The sequence below is a fragment of the Myxine glutinosa genome, chromosome 6 (assembly GCF_964187855.1).
Source record: "Myxine glutinosa chromosome 6, kmMyxGlut1.1, whole genome shotgun sequence".
Classification (NCBI taxonomy): Eukaryota; Metazoa; Chordata; class Myxini; order Myxiniformes; family Myxinidae; genus Myxine; species Myxine glutinosa.
In genome coordinates this window covers 54,887,738-54,908,136 of record NC_136266.1, presented here as the reverse complement: position 1 = coordinate 54,908,136, position 20,399 = coordinate 54,887,738, and the positions used below count along the sequence as shown (strand labels likewise).

Genomic DNA, 20,399 nt, shown 5'->3' with positions numbered 1-20,399 from the left:
ACTGGGTCAAGCAAGCTATCGTGCCAGGCGTCCCCTGAGAAAGCCACGCCTGACCAGACAACACCGCCAGCGCCGATTGCAGTGGGCCAGAGAGCACTGTCAATGGCAGCCAGGACACTGGAATCACGTGATCTTCAGTGACGAGTCTAGATTTCTGGTCTATCGTCAAGATGGCCGTGTCCGAGTGCGCAGACAAGTGCATGAAGCCTACAACAAAGATTGTATAGTGCCAAGAGTCCAAGCTGGAGGTGGTGGGTGACCGTTTGGGCTGCTTTTCATGCAGGGGGCAAAACTGACCTGGTTGTTCTGAATGGAAACCTGAACCAGTTCAAGTACAGGGACATTCTGGAAGAAACATTGCTTCCATTTGCTCGTGCAGCCTTTCGAGGAAACTTTGTCTTCCAAGATGACAATGCACGGCCTCATCGTGCTCGCATGATCCAACACTTTCTTGCTGACCGTGGTGTAGAGCATATGGAGTGGCCTGCCATGTCCCCGGATATGAATCCGAAAGAGAACTTGTGGGCAGAATTAACGTGTCAAATCGACAACTTGGACCAGCAGCCTGCCTCTGTGCATGAATTGCAGCAGGCTATTGTCACTGCATGGCAAGCGATTCCTGTCCAAACCTTGGCAAATCTCATAAACAGCATGCCTCAACGTGTACGTGCTCTCCTGAATGCTCGTGGGGGTTAAACTAAGTACTGAACTGTAATTTTACTGTCCGTAATCCCAGTCATAATTTAGCTTTTGTTTTTATTGAAATTTTTTTGGCTAATGTGGAAAATAAAGAGATACTTCTGGAAAACGTACAGAAGTTTAACACAGTACTGTCCGTGAATTGAGTTCGATATCAGTTTACATCACTTTCAAGGATCAATTTACAGACTTGGCATTTAATATGGAATATTTTTTTTGTGGGGGTGAACTCACTTTTCAAGATGTCTTAGAACCAAAATTTCATTGGAATTATGTTGAAATTATTCGAGATTTTGATAATGTGACCTTCAAAAGAAACAAAAACCACATTTGACATTTCGAAACAAATAAATTGATCCTTGAAAGTGATGTAAACTGATATCAAACTCAATTCATGGACAGTACTGTGTTAAACGTCTGTACGTTTTGCAGAAGTATCTCTTTATTTTGCACATTAGCCCAAAAATGTTTTTAACAAAAACAAAAGTTAAATTACGACTGGGATTACGGACAGTAAAATTACAGTTCAGTACTTCGTGTAACCCCCACGAGCATTCAGGAGAGCACGTACACGTTGAGGCATGCTGTTCACGAGATTTGCCAAGGTTTGGACAGGAATCGCTCGTCATGCAGTGACAATAGCCTGCTGCAATTCACGCACAGAGGTCGGCTGCTAGTCCAAGTGGTCGATTTGACGCGTTAATTCTGCCCACAAGTTCTCTATCGGATTCATATCCGGGGACATGGCAGGCCACTCCGTATGCTCTACACCATGGTCAGCAAGAAAGTGATGGATCATGCGAGCACGATGAGGCCGTGCATTGTCATCTTGGAAGACAAAGTTTCCTCGAAAGGCTGCACGAGCAAATGGAAGCAATGTTTCTTCCAGAATGTCCCTGTACTTGAACTGGTTCAGGTTTCCATTCAGAACAACCAGGTCAGTTTTGCCCCCTGCATGAAAAGCAGCCCAAACGGTCACCCCACCACCTCCAGCTTGGACTCTTGGCACTATACAATCTTTGTTGTAGGCTTCATGCACTTGTCTGCGCACTCGGACGCGGCCATCTTGAAGATATACCAGAAATCTAGACTTGTCTCTGAAGATCACGTGATTCCAGTGTCCTGGCTGCCATTGACGGTGCTCTCTGGACCACTGCAATCGGCGCTGGCGATGTTGTCTGGTCAGGCGTGGCTTTTCGGGGGACGCCTGGCACAGTAGCCTGCTTGAACCAGTCGTTGGTTGACTAGCCTTCTGGATACAGGCACATTTGTCAGTTGCTGCCACTCAGCCCTAAGCCGATTAGCTGACTTGGTACGGCCATTGCGGACTAACCGGTGCAGCTGGTGATCATCCCTCCTTGTGGTTCTGCGGGGACGTCCTGGCCTCGGTATTGGAGTAGGGACACCCCTCTGAGCATTTCGTTTCAGGATCTTTGACACCTGACCTTGAGTGATGCCACACTGCCGAGCAATAGCATGCTCTTTCATGCCGTAATTTCGTAAAGCCACCACTCCATGACAAACAGCATTGTCGAGTTGACGGACCATCTCCAGAGGAAGCGGCAATAACTTTTGGAGACGTGCAGCAGTTGTTTTCCACTAATACAGAACGCAACAACCCTTGTATACCCGACTGTGAAGCCAATCGTCAAATGCACCTGTCCGTACATTTTGCCATGCCACCTGTGATATAATCCTGTTGTTGACTTCTTGCTACGACAGACAATCAGTGACATGGTTCTTTTAACAAATAAATCACCAAAGTGTAAAAGAAACTCACCAGATTGATATACAGAGTTAAGAAAGTAAACCCAAGTCAAGAAAAAATATATATTCCATATTAAATGCCAAGTCTGTATTTGCTTCGAAATGTCAAATGTGTTTCTTTTAAAGGTCACATTAACAAAATCTCGAATAATTTCAACATAATTCCAATGAACTTTTGGTTCTAAGTAATCTTGAAAAGTAAGTTCACCCCCACATAAAAAATATTCCATATTAAATGCCAAGTCTGTGTGTGTGTGTATATATATATATATATATATATATATATATATATATATATATATATATATATATATATATATATATATATATATATATATATATATAAAATATACATATTGTTGCGGTTTTGGGACACCGCTAAGAAGTAATGACAACCACCATACAAGTCCTTCAGAATAGTTATTTCATAGCAGAACATTATCTTAGTCCTTTCCCTTTACATGAGTTAAGGGAAAACTTTATATGGTTGGGAAGGGAAAGACAGGCCCTCCACTCATAAGGCAATAATTTGCCAGGCAATGCACACAGGCTCAAAGGCACAACATCCAAGCACCTTGTGGGGGCAGCATGACAAACTCCAACAGTCGGCAGGCCGAAAAACAGCCCCCACACCATTGTTGTTTGGGGGGGGGGGGGGGGGTTTGTATACAAAATCGAGGCTCGTGAAAGAGCTAACATTGATCACACAAAAAAAATCAAACAGACACACAAAGTATATAATAAGGGAAGCGGTAGACAAGTTGGGGAGAGAAGGGGAAGCACACAAACACAACATTTGAGAGCAGGGACATCGGGAGATCTGTGGGAGGGAGAGGGCTTGGGGGGGGAGGCGTGGGAAGGGGAGGGGGAGGAGGTGTGGGAAGGGGGGTGGGGTGGGAGAAGTATAAAACACAAGGACACTGCAAGGACTTCCAGGAAAGAAGTTGTTATTTCAGAAAAGTGGATCTGGGGGTGAAATTAGCGGGGGTAGAAAATATCAAGGTTTTGGAAGGGGGAAGATAAGAGATGGTGGTGAACAGCTGTTTTAAAGACCTGGAGGGAGGAGTGGGATTGAAGAGAGTGAGGGAGTTTGTTCCAGAGGCAGGAGAAAAGAGGAATTAAAGAGTGAAGGTGAGCAGAGAGCCTAGATTTTGACAGTTTAACCATCAGAGGGTTGCAGGCAGATCTTGTGCGACCTGTTGGAATATTTGGGGGACAGAGCCCAGAGACAGCTGGGGGAGCGAGGCCGGAGAGGAGTCGGTAGAAGACAGAAAGACCACCAACCTGCCTGCGGTAAGTAAGTGAAAGGCCCTCGGAGTTAGCTTCATCGCGGGAGATTCCAATGATTCTGAAATTATCGGACTGCATGTGATCATCGGACACTCTGCAAGGTGTTCATCGGACTCTCTGCACTCTGCATGTGTGCATGATTTGTACTCTTTTTCTGCACGAGATCACGACATGCTTACTCTCCACGTGTCCCTGCCACTCTTACCTGCACGGTTCCCGACACACTCACTTTGCCGAGTTCCTGACACTTTTTGCCTGCTCGTGTTCATGCTGGGGATCGCCTTTGCCTCTTCGTGTTCATGCTGGGGGTGGCCATCTTGCCGGCGTGGTGCTCGTTGGTGACGACAAGACGAGGTCGTTGCAGTGAACACAACAAGGTCCTAGTAACTTCGTAACCATTTTGCTAACAGGATCCCAACATTCATTTCCCCTCCCATGTGAATGTGTGCTGGGTGCTCATGTTGTGTTTATTTGTTGTTATCGTCATACGACATAGAATAAGCTACGTTTCTGCCTCTTGTCCCTTTTTCTTTCCTATCAAAAAGTTGCACTGTGTAAACTGTAAATACTTGTAAATAAATCGAATCATTGAACGTTTCCTTTCCCTCTGTCCGTGAGTGTCCTTTCTTCCATTGGACCGCCATTGCTCGCACCCAGAGTAGCGATCAGCCATAACGAAATTAGCATCAGCCCGGCGGGTACCAACGCTTGCTCGGCCGTCTAAATTTCCATCCAGGAACAAAAGAAAGTGGTACACCGCCAGAGGGAAGGTACGTTCCTCGATTGAAACCGTCACGTGGTACAGGTGAGCGGTGTCAGATGATTGGACCCTGCTATTGCGTGATGGACCAATTGGCGTTCATAGTTGCTGGTTTGCTACCTGCCGCAGTACAAAGTTATTTGTGCACGGCAGCTTCAGGTCCGGTAAGTTCGGGAGGGAACGGAGGCTAACCCCCTCGTAGTAGACCCCGAACCCAGGGCCGTAACAATTTATATATCTGTATATTTTATATATATATATATATATATATATATACATACGTGTGTGTGTGTGTGTGTGTGTGTGTGTGTGTGTGTGTGTGTGTGTGTGTGTGTGTGTGTGTGTGTGTGTGTGCAAGGCGATTAAGGGCACAGAGTTATGCCTTAGTCGACAAATCTGACAACAGTTAATGTTCTGCAAAGCGGTGGATTAAATAACTCCACTAGATATGATTTGGTAACTGGAATAGCAAAAAGCTTTCTATCTCAAACGCAACAAACTTATTTCAGACAAACTCACCTTCCTGATAATGTGTTCTTGTGAAGTGCTTTGCAGAAGCTTGACATCCTCCAAGACGGTGATCTCCTTTCTTCCCGGGGTTCCCATGCGTCGTGTGAGGAGCAATGTATTTGACTCAGGGTGTCTTCTCAAGGTCCAACCATCCCCGACATTCTTACTTTCCCAGTTGAAGTGAAGACAGGATGCCAGTTCAGTGGGCTTTCTGGAATTTGGTGGGGATAAATAAATTTCTCCATAAAAGATGGACAAGGCAATGATTCAAACATGGTCGCCCATTAAAAGAAGGCAAATTATAAAAGAGAAAGATTTGAGATAAATATGATGAATTACGAAGGGTTCACCTATCCAACAAAATCTGCAAGTCCATGTGACTCTGACGTTGGGCGATCTCAGCTGGTGTTAACCCATCAACACCAGGCCTCGTGAGGTCTTTTCGGCTGGCAGGAAAGGTGAGCAAGGTAGCTGCAAACCGAGATAGTCCTCGCTGGGCTGCAACATGCAGTGGAGAGTCATGCGGAATTTGCAGGTCTTCTGTGGTGTAGGGGATTAAAAAATAAAACATATAAGCAAATTTAGTTGCAGGGGAAAAAAAGGATCGATCTGTATTACCCACTAAGCTGTCTAATTGCCCTTAGGTTTATTCCCAGCTTAATAATTTTTTTGGAATAAAACTGATGTTGATGCAGTGCCAGCAAAGGGAGCTGTTGGTCTGAAGGGGTATTAGCTTGGCATCCTACTGTTCTAATATGGGCAAGATGTTAGTACTATTTCTTGTCTTTTTTGTGGATGGATGTTATGTTTTCACCCCTGACTGGGATATCTTTCTCACAGACAAACAAAGAGTTGTGGAATGATTTGGACAAAATTTAGTGGAGAGGTTGGGTGTCTGACAAGGATGAATTAGTCAAATTTTGGTGAAGTTACAGATCCGGCAACTGGAATTTGGAATTTTAAAGTGATTATGCACCATTGAGAGATGTTAGGGTTCGGGCTAGGGTTAGCAAATGAAATAAATAGCATGATATCTCAAAAGGTTATGAACGGATTCGGACTAAACTTAGTTGTTATTTTTGTTGTTGTTTTATAGGTCCGGACAGGTCTGTTGAACAAGGCTGTGACAGGGAGACAGCTGATCAATCTCTCAGGAGTGACCCATGCAGCTATCCCCAACATCCAGGATGGTTTACCCCTGCCTTCATGAAGTCAGTCAAGGCCACGACAGAGTGAGAAAGAGAGAGGAAGAGAGAGACGGAGACAAGAGGGAAAGGGCTGATCCATGGGGACTGATCAGCAATTGAACATGCTGCCCTGACAAATCCGGGCAGCAAGGAAGAAGAATGGGGAAAATTTGGCTCCCGACGTGCGTTGGAGCGTACAACCACCACGAAGAGGCATCCCTGATAATTGTTCTAAACTTAGCGAACAGGTTGTGTGTCTGCCAATGATTAGTTGATTCGATTTTGGTGAAGATCCGGTTCTGGTTACTGAAATTTTAGAGCGATTCTTCACCATCAAAAGATGGGGCCAAAAACGATATATAGCATGATATTTCAAAAAGTTGTGGCCGACTTACAATAAAACTAGGTGGATGTGTTGGATAGGTGTCAAGAGGAAGCCGCTAAGATTTTGGTTCAAGTCTGGATGCAGATCCAGCCGATCAGTGGGATACAAAACGTAAACTGTTCAGTCTGATGGAGGTACGCGCCCCACCGAGTGCCGTTCTAGTTGTCCATGTTTCATGTGTGGATCGATTGCACTGCCAACTTAACCAAATAAGAACCTCTCTGATCTATGTGACTGCACAAGTCACTGCTGCAACCCTCAGTGACACAATGGCTTCAACTTCCGCTCTGTGTTTGGGGGTTCAGTAGTTCGAACCCCGGCCGAGTCATGCCAACAACTAAAAATGGTATGTGCTGTTCCCTTGCTTGATGCTCAGCATATAGAAGGATAGAGCATGACCAATAACCATAGGTTGACAACCAATGCACATGCTTTATGTGGCCTCTTCCTGCACTGAAGTTTCTTAAACGGGAACATGTTATTTTTATTAAAAGAATTTTTGACATTCAAAAGGAATCGTCGGTTTTATTCCGTGAATTCACAGCAAGTTACCTTTCGGCACACAGCGTAAATAGGAGGGCATAGATCATAAGGACCACCGCCCTCCCCACCCCGTTTTCTCTCCCTTTCCCCCTTCCCCCAACCTCTAAACATAAAGGAATACCAGTGAACCTGTGAAACCTGGCACACGTGTTAAGTCATTTTTTATGTAGTTTCTAGTCTGTCACACTTTCCCTCCAATGACGGGTGAGTTTCTGATGCCATTGGGACACAAGTCATGCTTTTCTCTTTGAAACATATTGAAAGTGGGAAAAAAACGTTTCGACTTCCTCTTATATTATAAAACTAGCTTGGCTCCGCTCGCTCCGCTCGCCTCACCACGCATCGCTACTGAGGTACGGGCTTATATTAGCTGAGGATAATGACTGCACCTGAGTTGCTGTGTTGTCATGATTTACACCAATCATAATACAAACAATTATTTTACACAAATGTATTTGTAGTGTTTGTGACGTTACATTTTTATAAGCAATTTAGGTTGAAGATTTAGGTTAAAATATATATATAATTCAAAAAAGAACCCCTCAGCACATACATACGGGAGGGGTAGGTGCAGACTGGAAGTTTGGAAGGATTACACCTCACCACCACGTAATTCAAAACACCTCACCACCACGAAATTTAAAACACCTCACCACCAAGTAATTCAAAACACCTCATCACCAACAAATTCAAAACACCTCACCACCACATAATTAAAAACACCTCACCCCACCTAATTTAAAACACCTCACCACCAAGTAATTCAAAACACCTCACCATCACGTAATTCAAAACACCTCACCACCACGTGATTCAAATCCACCACCACGTTATTAAAAACACTTCACAACCATGGAAACAAAAGTTTCAGGGAGTAGTTCAGTGACAACAGACACTGCCCAGATGTGTAGATATATAGATAAATGACTGTACCTGAGTTGCTGTTTTGTCATGGTTTACACCAATCATAAATCAAGCAATCATAATGCACAAATGTATTTGTAATATACGTGATATTACACTTTATAAACAATTGAAGTTGAAAACTTAAGTTGAAACCCCCTGGTCACGGTGTACCTCCGAGCCCCGAGAGGAGTCGCGGCAGAAAAATGTGTTATTCTGTATGTCAAAGATCAATGGTGAAGCCACACCAATTGTTACCAACAAACAAATATTATATTAAGACCACACCAGAATAACAGTACAAAAACAATCGTAATCAATTGTACAACAAATAGTATATCATTCCTATGATGGTACCATCAGGTTCGTACAATAGGACTCACTGTGCTCCAAGTGAGCGAAAAGAAGAAGATTCCCAATGTCTCTATTCCCGGCTTCAAGCCAAAGTTGTTTCGCTCCAGCTATCGTCAGATCAATGTCCAATCGAGACCAGAATCCCGTTGGGTTGGCAGTTACAGTCATGCTGCCAAAGCTGTGCAAAGGCGCCCTCCAGGCGACTGGGAAATCACACCCTCGGGTATGGACGTTCCACGGCTCACAGTCAGCGAACCGCCGATTAACCTTCAAAAGCCACGTTGCACACACACACACACCAGATACATCTGAATGCGGTGAAAACGGCTGAAGTGAAGCAAAGAAACCTTGCGCGACTCGCAAAGCGCGCGAGTCGAAATGGCCAACGGCCCGTACTCGAGACGTAACAGCAGTCCAACGATTCTCTTCGGAATCGACCGCAAAACCTGACACGCAGGTTGATCTGTCACAGCGATAACAACTCTGTCGCAGGAATCCCTTTCCTGGGAAACCCAAAGTTCACTCGTGACTCTTGCTCGCCAACGTTCGCTCCAGACCGCAAAGCAACTATGCTTCTTGTCCGACTCCACTTGCTCCGCCTTCTTTTCCTCTTCCTCCTCTTCGTCGTCCGGTTCCCGATCTGGTTTCCGGTTTCTTTTAACTCTAACTTTTTCACCTTTTGAAAACAGTTCATGAACAATAAACCTTTTGAAAACAATAATAGTACATGGAATCAAAAATGTTTACAGTGGATGAAAACCACCACAACGGAAGTGATGAATCCGTAACACTTCCCCCCCCCCCCTCAAGAAAGAAAGTTTGAACATAGTGAAAACTTTCTTTGCAGGCAAAAACTCTTTTAACAAAGAAAAGTAAAACTCACACCCAAATCATCAATTCACATGAGCAACAATAATTAATATTTCCCAAAAATAAAGCAACAAAACTTCCAACAACCTACAGAGATTTCCAACGTTAGTTCACTCTGGACAAAGCATCAGCAACGACATTGTCCCTGCATCAGCAACGACATGCTCAATCTCAAAGTTGAACTCCTGCAAAGCCAAACTCCATCTCATCAACCTCTGATTTTTATTTTTCATTTTTTGATTGAAGGGTAAGGGGTTGTGATCAAAAATCCAAACCAAAACAAATCTAGAGCACTTTTCGAAGGAGGCCGAGCTGAGAGCCAGGTTTCATGGTGGTTGGGTGGTGAGGCCTGGAAGTATTCCCTGCATGGACGCGTTTAGGAACGTGGAGTTCACGGGTTAATCCGTGTAGGAATCTTGGCTCGGCTACTCCTGAGCACTCAGTGCTTCCAACTCTTCTCTTGATCATAAAAATCATAATCACAGTTGTAGAGTCGGTGCTGTAATCACGTGAGTAGCGGTCTCCTTCTCGGCCACTACCCTGATAATCATCCCTTCGGGAGCTGCCGTAACTCTGGGAGCCTCCGTCGTAATCACGACTGCGGCCATCACTCCGGGAGCCATAGCCACCCCTGAAACTACCTCCCCGTTTTCCTCCTCTGTAGCCCCCTCGACGCCCATGGCCTGCCTTCTCTACTGTTATGGTCCGACCATCCAAATCTTTGCCATTCAAATCCTTTTCGGCATCTTTGGCTTTCTTTGTGTTTTCAAACGTGACAAAGCCAAACCCTCTCGACTTTTGCGTCTCCCTGTCTTTTATCAGTAGCACTTCCAAGAGTGGTCCATATTTGCCAAAGATAGAGTCCAGAACATCTTCTCTTGTGTCAAAGTTCAGTCCACCTACAAAGAGCTTGCCAACATTGCCTGCATTCATGACTCGTGTGTGCTGACACTTAGTTTCAGGGTACTTGACAAGACGTGCCTGTGCAAAGCGTGACGTCAGTACCTTCTCCTTCTCTTCAGAGCGCTTCCTACCCTTAGCACAAGTTGCGGCACAGGATGGAAAATACCCGGAATCTCCTGTTCTAACTGTGCGGTGTTATTTTCCATACTAGGCTTTTCAACAAACATCGGATTATCAGAAACTCGACCACCGGCCAAATCATTCCCGATAACAAAAGAGATTCCCTCTACAGGAAGAATGGCTTGTAAACCTACGGTGACTGGTCCTGACACCAAATCAGACTTTAAATGGATGACATGAAGTGGAGCTTTAACATAGCCATCAACCCCCTGTAAAAGAACACTAACACCAGTTGCCGTCTTCTCTGACAATGGCAAAATGCCTTCAAGCATCAAAGATTGATGTGCTCCTGTGTCCCTCAATACCCTAACAGGTCTCTGGTTAGTCAAGTCTCCATCCAGTGACACGAACCCCTCTGAAATAAAAGGTTTGTAACCCTCTTGAACAAGGTCGTTCTGTGAGGCCGTAACTTTGGCATGGGAACCTTCACAAGGCACTGTCCTCCAAGGACGATTTCTCGCATTTGCCAATGCATTCGGAGTTGTACTAGTCTGACTCCGCTCCTGATTTTTCCTTTTCAGGGCATAACATTGGGACATCAAATGTCCAGGTTTCTTGCAAAAAGCGCAAGTAGGCCCGGAAGAAAAACTCGTTGTCTGCCTCTGGCCCCCCGGAAGATAAGTCTGTCTTGGAACTGTAGTCTTCTGGTCCCCTGAAGTCGCGGTATCAGATTTGTTCCCATAGTCATCTCTAGGCCGCCTCCATGAATATTTGTTCTCCGCCTCTGATTTACCATAACTCCCCTGGCTAACTCTAGGCGGGAAGTTAGGTTTGTGGAACCCCATCCTATGTGTCAAGGCATAGTCATCTGCCACGGTTGCTGCCTCATACAACTCTGGTACTTTCTTTTCATCCAGATGTACTTTAATGTCCGCGTGGACACACTGTTTGAATTCCTCCACCAAGATCAATTGTCGCAACAGTTTGAAGTCTTTCCCAATCCCCTTCGAATCACACCACCGATCAAACATGGTTTCCTTCATTCTGGCAAACTCCACATGGGTCTCACTCTCCCTCCTCCTGGCATTCCGTAATTTTTGCCGGTAAGCTTCAGGGACCAATTCATAGGCTTTGAGAATGGTTTTCTTCACTATCTCATAATCTGCACATTGGTCAATCGGTAAAGCCGAATAGATATCTTGAGCTTTACCCACCAGAACACTTTGCACTAACATAGTCCAGGACCCCACAGGCCATTTTAGCATTTGAGCCACTTTCTCAAAGTGTAAAAAAAACTTGGCTACCTCCTTTTCATTGAAGGGTGGAACCAGCCTCACATGCCTACCAACATCCCAGGTGTTCTGACTAGTTGTCGAACTAGCCGGCATGGATACGACTTCTCTCCATTCTTCCATTAATTCCAGCTCCTTGAGTTTAACTTCCTTCTGATACTCCATGTCACGTTCCTTTAACTCCCTTTCGGCTCTCCTTTCCTCTGCTCTTTCCTTTGCTCTTCTTTCTACGAGTTCCCTTTCGGTTCTCCTTTCCTCCGTTCTTCTCTCCTCGAGTTCTCGTTCCTGTGCTACTCTTTTTTCCTTGAGTTCTCATTCCTGTTCTACTCTTCTTTCCTCGAGTTCTCTTTCAGCTCTCCTTTCCTCTGCTCTTCTCTCCTCGGCTTTCCATTCCAACTCTTTTAACCTTTCCTGGCTCTGCAGTTGCATCTCCATTTTCCAGAGCTCCACATTTTCTTTTTCCTCGGGTAACCAATCCAAGGCTACCTCTGTCCATGTTCCCTGTCCCACCAGAGATTCTACCACCAATGTCTGCATCTCTCCTTTCTTCATATGAGCTCGGACCTCCAAGTTACAATGTTTGGCCAATATCAAGAGTTCCGATCTTTTTAACGCTTGGAACTGTGCCTCATTAGGGGACGCCGCAAACTTTTCTGCGTCAAACACCATGGTGACTATCAGTTAACACCTGTTAACCTTCACACAATTTTTTTTCCAATTTTTTGAAAAATTTGGGAATGTTAGAAAAATTCAAAATTTGGGAATTTTGGGAATGTTAGGGAATTCTATCCCAGACGAGTGTTAGGGAATTTAATCCCTGACGAATGTTAGGGAATTTAATCCCGGACGAGAATGTTAGGGAATTCTATCCCGGATGGGCCACTAATTTCAATTTGGGCCAATTTTGGACGAGCCCCCAATTTCTCGGACGAGCCCCCACTTTCTGTTACGTGCTCCTCCCCAACCCCCTGGTCACGGTGTACCTTCGAGCCCCGAGAGGAGTCGCGGCAGAAAAATGTGTTATTCTGCATGTCAAAGATCAATGATGAAGCCACACCAATTGTTACCAACAAACAAATATTGTATTAAGACCACACCAAAATAACAGTACAAAAACAATAGTAATCAATTGTACAACAAATAGTATATCATTCCTATGATGGTACCATCAGGTTCGTACAATATGTGCTCCAAGTGAGCGAAAATAAGAAGATTCCCAATGTCTCTATTCCCGGCTTCAAGCCAAAGTTGGTTGATTCGCTCCAGCTATCGTCAGATCAATGTCCAATCGAGACCAGAATCCCGTTGGGTTGGCAGTTACAGTCATGCTGCCAAAGCTGTGCAAAGGCGCCCTCCAGGCGACTGGGAAATCACACCCTCGGGTATGGACGTTCCACGGCTCACAGTCAGCGAACCGCCGATTAACCTTCAAAAGCCACGTTGCACACACACACACCAGATATGTCTGAATGCGGTGAAAACGGCTGAAGTGAAGCAAAGAAACCTTGCGCGACTCGCAAAGCGCACGAGTCAAAATGGCCGACGGCCCGTACTCGAGACGTAACGGCAGTCCAACGATTCTCTTCGGAATCGACCGCAAAACCTGACACGCAGGTTGATCTGTCACAGTGATAACAACTCTGTCGCAGGAATCCCTTTCCTGGGAAACCCAAAGTTCACTCGTGACTCTTGCTCGCCAACGTTCGCTCCAGACCGCAAAGCAACTATGCTTCTTGTCCGACTCCACTCGCTCCGCCTTCTTTTCCTCTTCCTCCTCTTCGTCGTCCAGTTCCCGATCTGGTTTCTGGTTTCTTTTAACTTTAACTTTTTCACCTTTTTAAAACAGTTCATAAACAATAAACCTTTTGAAAACAATAATAGTACATGGAATCAAAAATGTTTACAGTGGATGAAAACCACCACAACGGAAGTGATGAATCCGTAACACTTACCACCATGTAATTCAAAACACCTCACCACCATGTAATTTTAAAAAACCTCACCACCAAGTAATTCAAAACACCTCATCACCAACTAATTCAAAACACCTCACCACCACATAATTAAAAACACCTCTCCACCGAGTAATTCAAAACACCTCACCATCACGTAATTCAAAACACCTCACCACCACGTGATTTAAAAACACCTCACCACCACATAATTCAAAGTACCTCACCACCACGTGATTCAAATCCACCACCACGTTACTAAAAACACTTCACAACCATGGAAACAAAAGTTTCAGGGAGTAGTTCAGTGACAACAGACACTGCCCAGATGTGTAGATATATAGATAAATGACTGTACCTGAGTTGCTGTTTTGTCATGGTTTACACCAATCATAATTCAAACAATCATAATGCACAAATGTATTTGTAATATACGTGATATTACACTTTATAAACAATTGAAGTTGAAAATGTAAGTTGAAAATTTTTTTTTTCCCCAAAACATTCCCCCCCCCCCCCCCCCCAAAAAAAAACATTGGAAAATTTTTCCAAAAAATACCCTTCGGACATACCGACAGGAGAGATAGGTGCATACCAGAAGTTTGGTACAATTTCACAAAAGTTTGAGGGAGTAGTTCAGTGACAAGACAAGACAACACAACACAACACAGACACTGCACAGATGTATATACATATATAAAATAAATAATAACCACCTTTAGAGGCCATTTTTCCCTGCAAAGCGGGGGTTGGCCTTTTTCGGGAACCGTGGTTGTTGTTGTTTTTTGGTCCCCTTTTTGAAGCAATGTTTTACGGCCGGATGCCCTTCCTGACGCCAACCCTTTTTGCCGCCTTTAACGACAAGCAGGGAATTACCAGTGAACTGGTACTCAATTAGCCGACCTCGGAAGGATGACAGGCTGAGTCAACCCCCCTGGCGTTAATTCAGCGATCGACCGGGATTGGAACCCAGGATCCTAGGATCCTAAGCCGGCACCCTAGCCGCTAGCCCAACACCAGGGTATATATATATATATATATATAGATGAAGCATAATGAGGAGCAGATATGTGTCAGCACAAATGCATTCACGACAAAGAGAAGAGTTCACGTCGGTGCACTTTTACGTTAATTCAAGGACCTGAGAAGACAATGTACAAATGAAAACAGCAATTGTGATCAAAATCCAGGTTCTCAGCATCACGAGCTACAAACTCAAATGGGAACACCAAACAGGCCAACCGGGCCAATTTGATCCAAGTCACATCTCACAAACAGCAAATTTCAAGGTCAAACTCTATTCATCCGACCCATGGCATTAGACGCCGACCATGTTTAAAACATGGATGTATGATTTTGGTCAGACTGCAAGTGACACAACCACCAGTGAATGAGTACAACAATAATGCCATGATAACGACGGTGTGGACATCTCGATAAAGCCACTTGTTTGAGAAGTGGGGGTGGGCAGAAACAATGGGGAGGGGTCACAATCACTTCTAGCAATAACATGAGGGGTGATCATAATGTTCTATGAACTCGATATTCAATATAGTCTAAGATACACTATTTATTACTTGTGAAAATCGAGGATTTTTGAAGTATATTGGTTGGTCTTGTGTGGTATTCTGTCTGTTTGTTTGTTTGTCTGTTTGTATGTCCATTGCTTACAGGTCACAACTTTATTCTGATCTTTATGAAACTTCACCAAATAGTAGAGTTTGTCATAAGGAATAAGCCTATTGATTTTGAGGTCAAGAGGTCAAAAGGTCCACAAAGGCCAAAGGTCAGCAACCTTGTCGAATTTCTAAAATCCTCAATTTCCATCCGATTGACTTGAAATTTGAAGAAGATTTACAAATCAGGTCACTGAATTCAACTACCAATTATTTTTGAAGTCAACATAGGCAAAAATGTCAGCATAGGCCAAAGGTAAACATAGGCCAAAGGTCAAGAACTTAAGGCGGAATTTCTAAAATCCTAAATTTTCATCCGATTGACTTGAAATTTGAAGAGGATTTGCATATCTGGTCATTGAATTCAACCACCAAGTATTTTTGAGGTCAACATAGGCCGAAAGGTCAACATGGGCCAAAGGTCAACAACTTGTTTTAGGGATTTCACAAGTATCGTGCTATGCATGACATATTTCTCGTTTTTTGGTTTTATTTAATGTACAAGTTTGTATAATTGGTAAGAAAATACTTGTATATATATATATTTTAAACATGCATCTCATTATAATATTTTGGATTGTCTTTGACTCAATCATGTGACTGAGGTCCTGTTTGTAGAAGAGTTTTAATCGTCCAATTATAGAACATTTTATTCCATTGCATGTTGTTGTCTTGGTTTCACAACACGAGCATAGCTTCCTGTTCCTTGAACCTGCATGGCCAGTAAAACTACTTTAATCGGCAAGCTACAAGGCCTTTATGATGGCATCAGTCATGTGACTCGCTCTAGGCAATTATTTCAAACTACTAACATCTGCCATGGTGTATTTGTTGGGATCGGCAGGCTGCACCACGGTGCATTCCCATAGTGATCTTTTGGACAAATGGTTTTCTTCTCATACAACATGCGTGATCTTTGGACATACGCTATTTCAATGCCCCTACATGTCATTGTGGGGAGAACTTGCAATTTAATTTTTACTGTACATTTTCTGCTATTGGCCGGACACAACAAACTGAAATAGCAAATAAGCAAGAATAATATGCAGCAATATTCAATAACCCATTATGTAACATTTTTAGTGGTATGCATTATACATTCAATAATTATACGTACTACAATAATCATTGTACATTCAGTATAATTGAGTACCAGCTTGCTGGGATGAATGATCCCGGTGTGTACCCCGATTCAGAATAGGCACACCGTATCCCTGCGCATCGTAAGAGCGTGACCAAGGGTTGGCGTCAGGAAGGGCATCCGGCCATAAAAACATTGCCTCAAACAGGGAACCATGATTGTCATGGGGCCTGCAAGGCTAACCCCCGCTCTAGTGGGGGAAAGTGGCCTTAAAACGATCATTCATTCAATAATTATACGATTAATCCATACACAATACTACCATTGAATCGATTGTTAAAATCCACAGAAAATAGTACGTAATCTGACAGCATGGAGCAGAAGGTAGCATATTTACCTTTGAGCTGTCTAGCCTGGGTTTGATTCCTGACCCATCTATAAACTGGTGCTTTTCAGGCCGGACGGTACATCACAAAGTGCAGCATCCCTCAGATTGATGTTAAGCTGGGTGTCTTGTCTGCTAGCATTAGTTGGTGAACATAACGATTCCATAATGCCTTTCCTGAAGAGTAGGTGAGTTATCATCGACATCCTGAACAAATTATAAATTTCTGTCACATTCAGTTGAGTGTCAGGCCTGACGAGCCAGTTGGTGAAAGACTTGGGCCAAAACTTTGCCTGGCAGATCGAACAAGGAAGTGGGGAGAGTTTGAATGCTAAAGTATGAGTAGTGTTGTAGTTGTAGTGGTAGTAGTGGTAGTAGTGTTAGTAGTAAATACGTATCACTTATGTCACCAACTATTCTAAAACTGCTTTAGGATCCACAATGCAATATTCCTGAAGGTTGATGTAATCTTGGATGCTTACCAACACAGCTGTCATAGCAACACAGATGCCCAGTACAAAGAATACTGGGTTGTTAGGTACAAATAAAGGAAGTTTTTTCTTTAACGAGATCAAGATGATTTATTCCTGTTCGGAAAATAAAAATGTGCTCTTGAAATAAATTTACATGTATTTTATTTGTTTGTATATTTTATTTATTTATACGATGAGAAATTTATCGACGGTACTTTGTTGGTTTGTGCTACAGGGAATTTCACATCACTAATACAATACATCTTGAGTGAAAAAGAAGGTAGCCCTAATTCCATGTTGGTCACGAGGACGGTATGTAAAAACCAAGCAACAGGTAACAATGCGTGAAATCAGACTATACAACAATTAGATGTAGTCACGGAAGTTCAGCAAATAAGAAATAAAATGTCAGTGGTTAAAAAAAAACCCTCACGAGGTGACGAGTACAACTAAAGGTTGCGAAGCAAGTGTATCAAAAGAGAAAGTGGGACGAAGGAAGGAGGATAAGCAGACAGCTTGGACTTGCTGTGGGCCAAAGTCGGTTAAGCAGTAAATGTATATGTGGCTTAAACACCAAAATATGCCTTTGGTTGCACATCGAAAGAGCAGACCTTCAGTCGCTGGGCAATCGAGAAGGTTGGTCACATCCCACGTGCCAGCCAGGTGGCCAATAGCTGCGGCAAGTCTCCGATCCAGCCACTGGAGCTTGTCAGGGTCCTGTAGATCGGGTTCATGAAGTATAATGCTCCAGTCTGGTATTTGCCCGTTGCCAAAAGCCGCACCCAAAAGACTCGGAATGGCTGAACACAAAGTATCCTCAAAGTAGCAAAGCGACGTGGTGCCCAGATATTGAGTTTCAAAGGTAGTGGTGCAGACATAGAGACTCAGAGCCACAGTTTCACAGCGGTGGTGACCTGGGGGAGAAAATGACCCAAGTGAAAACTAGATCAGAAGCTTCCACCCTTACAGCTGTCTCAAAAAAAAATCAATGAAATTAAATAAATTTAAAAATTGAATGAAGAGTTAAAATTTTCATTTCTTTCTTTCAACAAAGAATAAAACATTTTTTTAAACTTAGGAAGCAGAGAAAATACTATATTAAAAAAAAGACAAGTGATGGGAAAAATATGTGATTGCACTTTATTTTTTAAAAGTTGTTTGTGCAGAAATAAATACGAGAAGAGAAAAAAATATATTCTACACTTTTCTCTATCGTGAATGATAGACATCACACGTATTTGTCCTAAAATAATTAAAAATAACTCGTGAGGGTGTAAACATGCATTTCTTCATTATTGAGCATTACTTCGACTCGCAAAACCCAACCCCCGCTCTAGCGGGGAAAATGGCCTTAAAACGATCATTCATTCATTTCATTCACTTCGACTCGCACAAAATATATTAAGAAATAATTCGGCAGAGCGCATACCTCCACGAGGCTAAACAGTTTATGTTTTGTATCCAATGCACTGATAGGCCGGGTCTGTATCTGGACTTGAACCAAAATTTAAACGCCTCTTCTCGTCAGCGAACCAACTCATACACCAAGTTTTGTCATAATATGTCCATAACTTTTTGAGATATCCCGCTATGTATCGTTTTTGGCCCCATCTCTCAATGGTGAATAATCTCTTAAAAATATATATATATAATTCTCGTATCCAGATTCGAAGCTTGACCAGAATTGAAACAAATCCTCCTTGTCACACTCCCAATCTCTCCACCAAGTTTCGTTCAAATCTGTCACAAATTTTTGTGATATCCCACTATATATTGGTTTTAGCCCGATCACTCAATGGTGAAGAATGACTTAAAAAATGATCGGATGCGGATGCGGATACAAAAATTGAACCAATGTGTCCTTGTCACATACTTAACATGTCCACCAAGTTTTGGCCGAATCCATCCATAACTTTTTGAGATATCCTGTTCACAAACAAACAGACAGACAGGGGTGAAGACAACCTCCTCCTACCTTCTGTGGCAGACATAACAGCAGTTTATTAAAATGGCTAATTATTGAGTAGGCCTCTTGCAACCCCAATGAAGCTGGCTGGCCACATGAGGAAGGTGGCTGCATAAAATAGGTTAATGGATGATGCAAAATGTTGTTGTGTGCCAAGAAATTTGGCTGCACAAAGCAGCAGCTGTAAGAATCTACCTATATAAAACACAGTGTGTATTTGTACATTTGTCTGTCCCCTTTCATAAGGGTAGGTTTTAAAGGCCAATCTTTTAACACGACTGTGTGTTCACTATGGTCTATTTTTAAAGATTGAAAAATCTCTTGTTTTTCTTAAAGTCTTTTTAGAAAGTCTTTAAAAAGCCGTAAAAAAAAGCACGTACCTCCAACAGGCTGAACAGCCAACACTGCAGCCTCAAGGTGCGTCACCATTTTTCTCAGAGATAGCCAAACGGATCCTTGCCAAACTTTGAGAAGTTCATTGTTGAGTGTCAGAGAGTGGTTTAGCCAAAATAAATGTTGAAAATTCAGAAAAAAATCAAAAGTTGGATTTTTTTTCCAAATCTTTCTTTAGTAACTAAGCCTTTGTAGCTATGTGAAAGTTCATATTAAATGATCTCCACCCCATTATTTATTGGATGTAGGGAAGTGTTTTAGGCCCCCACAAAAAAATAGGAAAAAATAGTTTTCTTCTAAATGCCAACAGGATGAGAACAGCACCGGGCAACAGCAAGTTATCCCTGCTAGTAAGCATTAAATACAACGTCATGCGGGCGTTGTCATGCAAATTCAAACAGCACCCAAATATCAGGGTGTGGGTTCTCTCTCTCTCTCACCCCTCTCTCTGCCACCCTTCCTACAACTTGCCCTTTAATGAAGTCCTTCTCGTGGGCGTAAACATGCATTTCTTCAGCTATCCCATCCTTAAACCGCAGTTGACGTCAAAAATGGCCTGTCAAGACCCACCACATATGGGCATGCCATGGTGTTTCTGTTCGCAATAGTCTAGCCAGGCGATTGTCCTCTTGCAACTGTCGACCAAAAGCCACAGCACTGCCAGTGAAGCCCGAACAATGATGTTGCTAAATTAAGAAGTCTCCAGGTACACTATTTCCTTTCGCAATTCCTTCCCATTGTGCAAGAGTCTCCAATTCTCGGTGGAATTATACTGAACCTGAATATCATGTGGTGCAGCACAGAGAATGCTGAAACACCACCATGAGGAATAAACAGAACAAGAGTCATGTGATGATGAGACGATCCCTTTTGGAATGCTTATATAAATG

At 43.2% G+C, this 20,399-nt stretch overlaps 1 protein-coding gene across 1 annotated transcript in view; it reads right to left on the bottom strand.

Moving 5' to 3' along the window:
- Window positions 1-20,399, bottom strand: part of LOC137429374 (rho guanine nucleotide exchange factor 28) — a 252,669-nt gene that overhangs the window by 188,087 nt on the left and 44,183 nt on the right. Inside the window, exons 4-6 of the mRNA XM_078779849.1 lie at window positions 17,762-18,064; window positions 5,377-5,566; window positions 5,036-5,237 (exon numbers count right to left, since the gene is read on the bottom strand). Of these exons, the coding sequence (XP_078635975.1) occupies window positions 5,036-5,237; window positions 5,377-5,566; window positions 17,762-18,064 (695 nt within the window). The remainder of the gene's footprint in view (window positions 1-5,035; window positions 5,238-5,376; window positions 5,567-17,761; window positions 18,065-20,399) is intronic.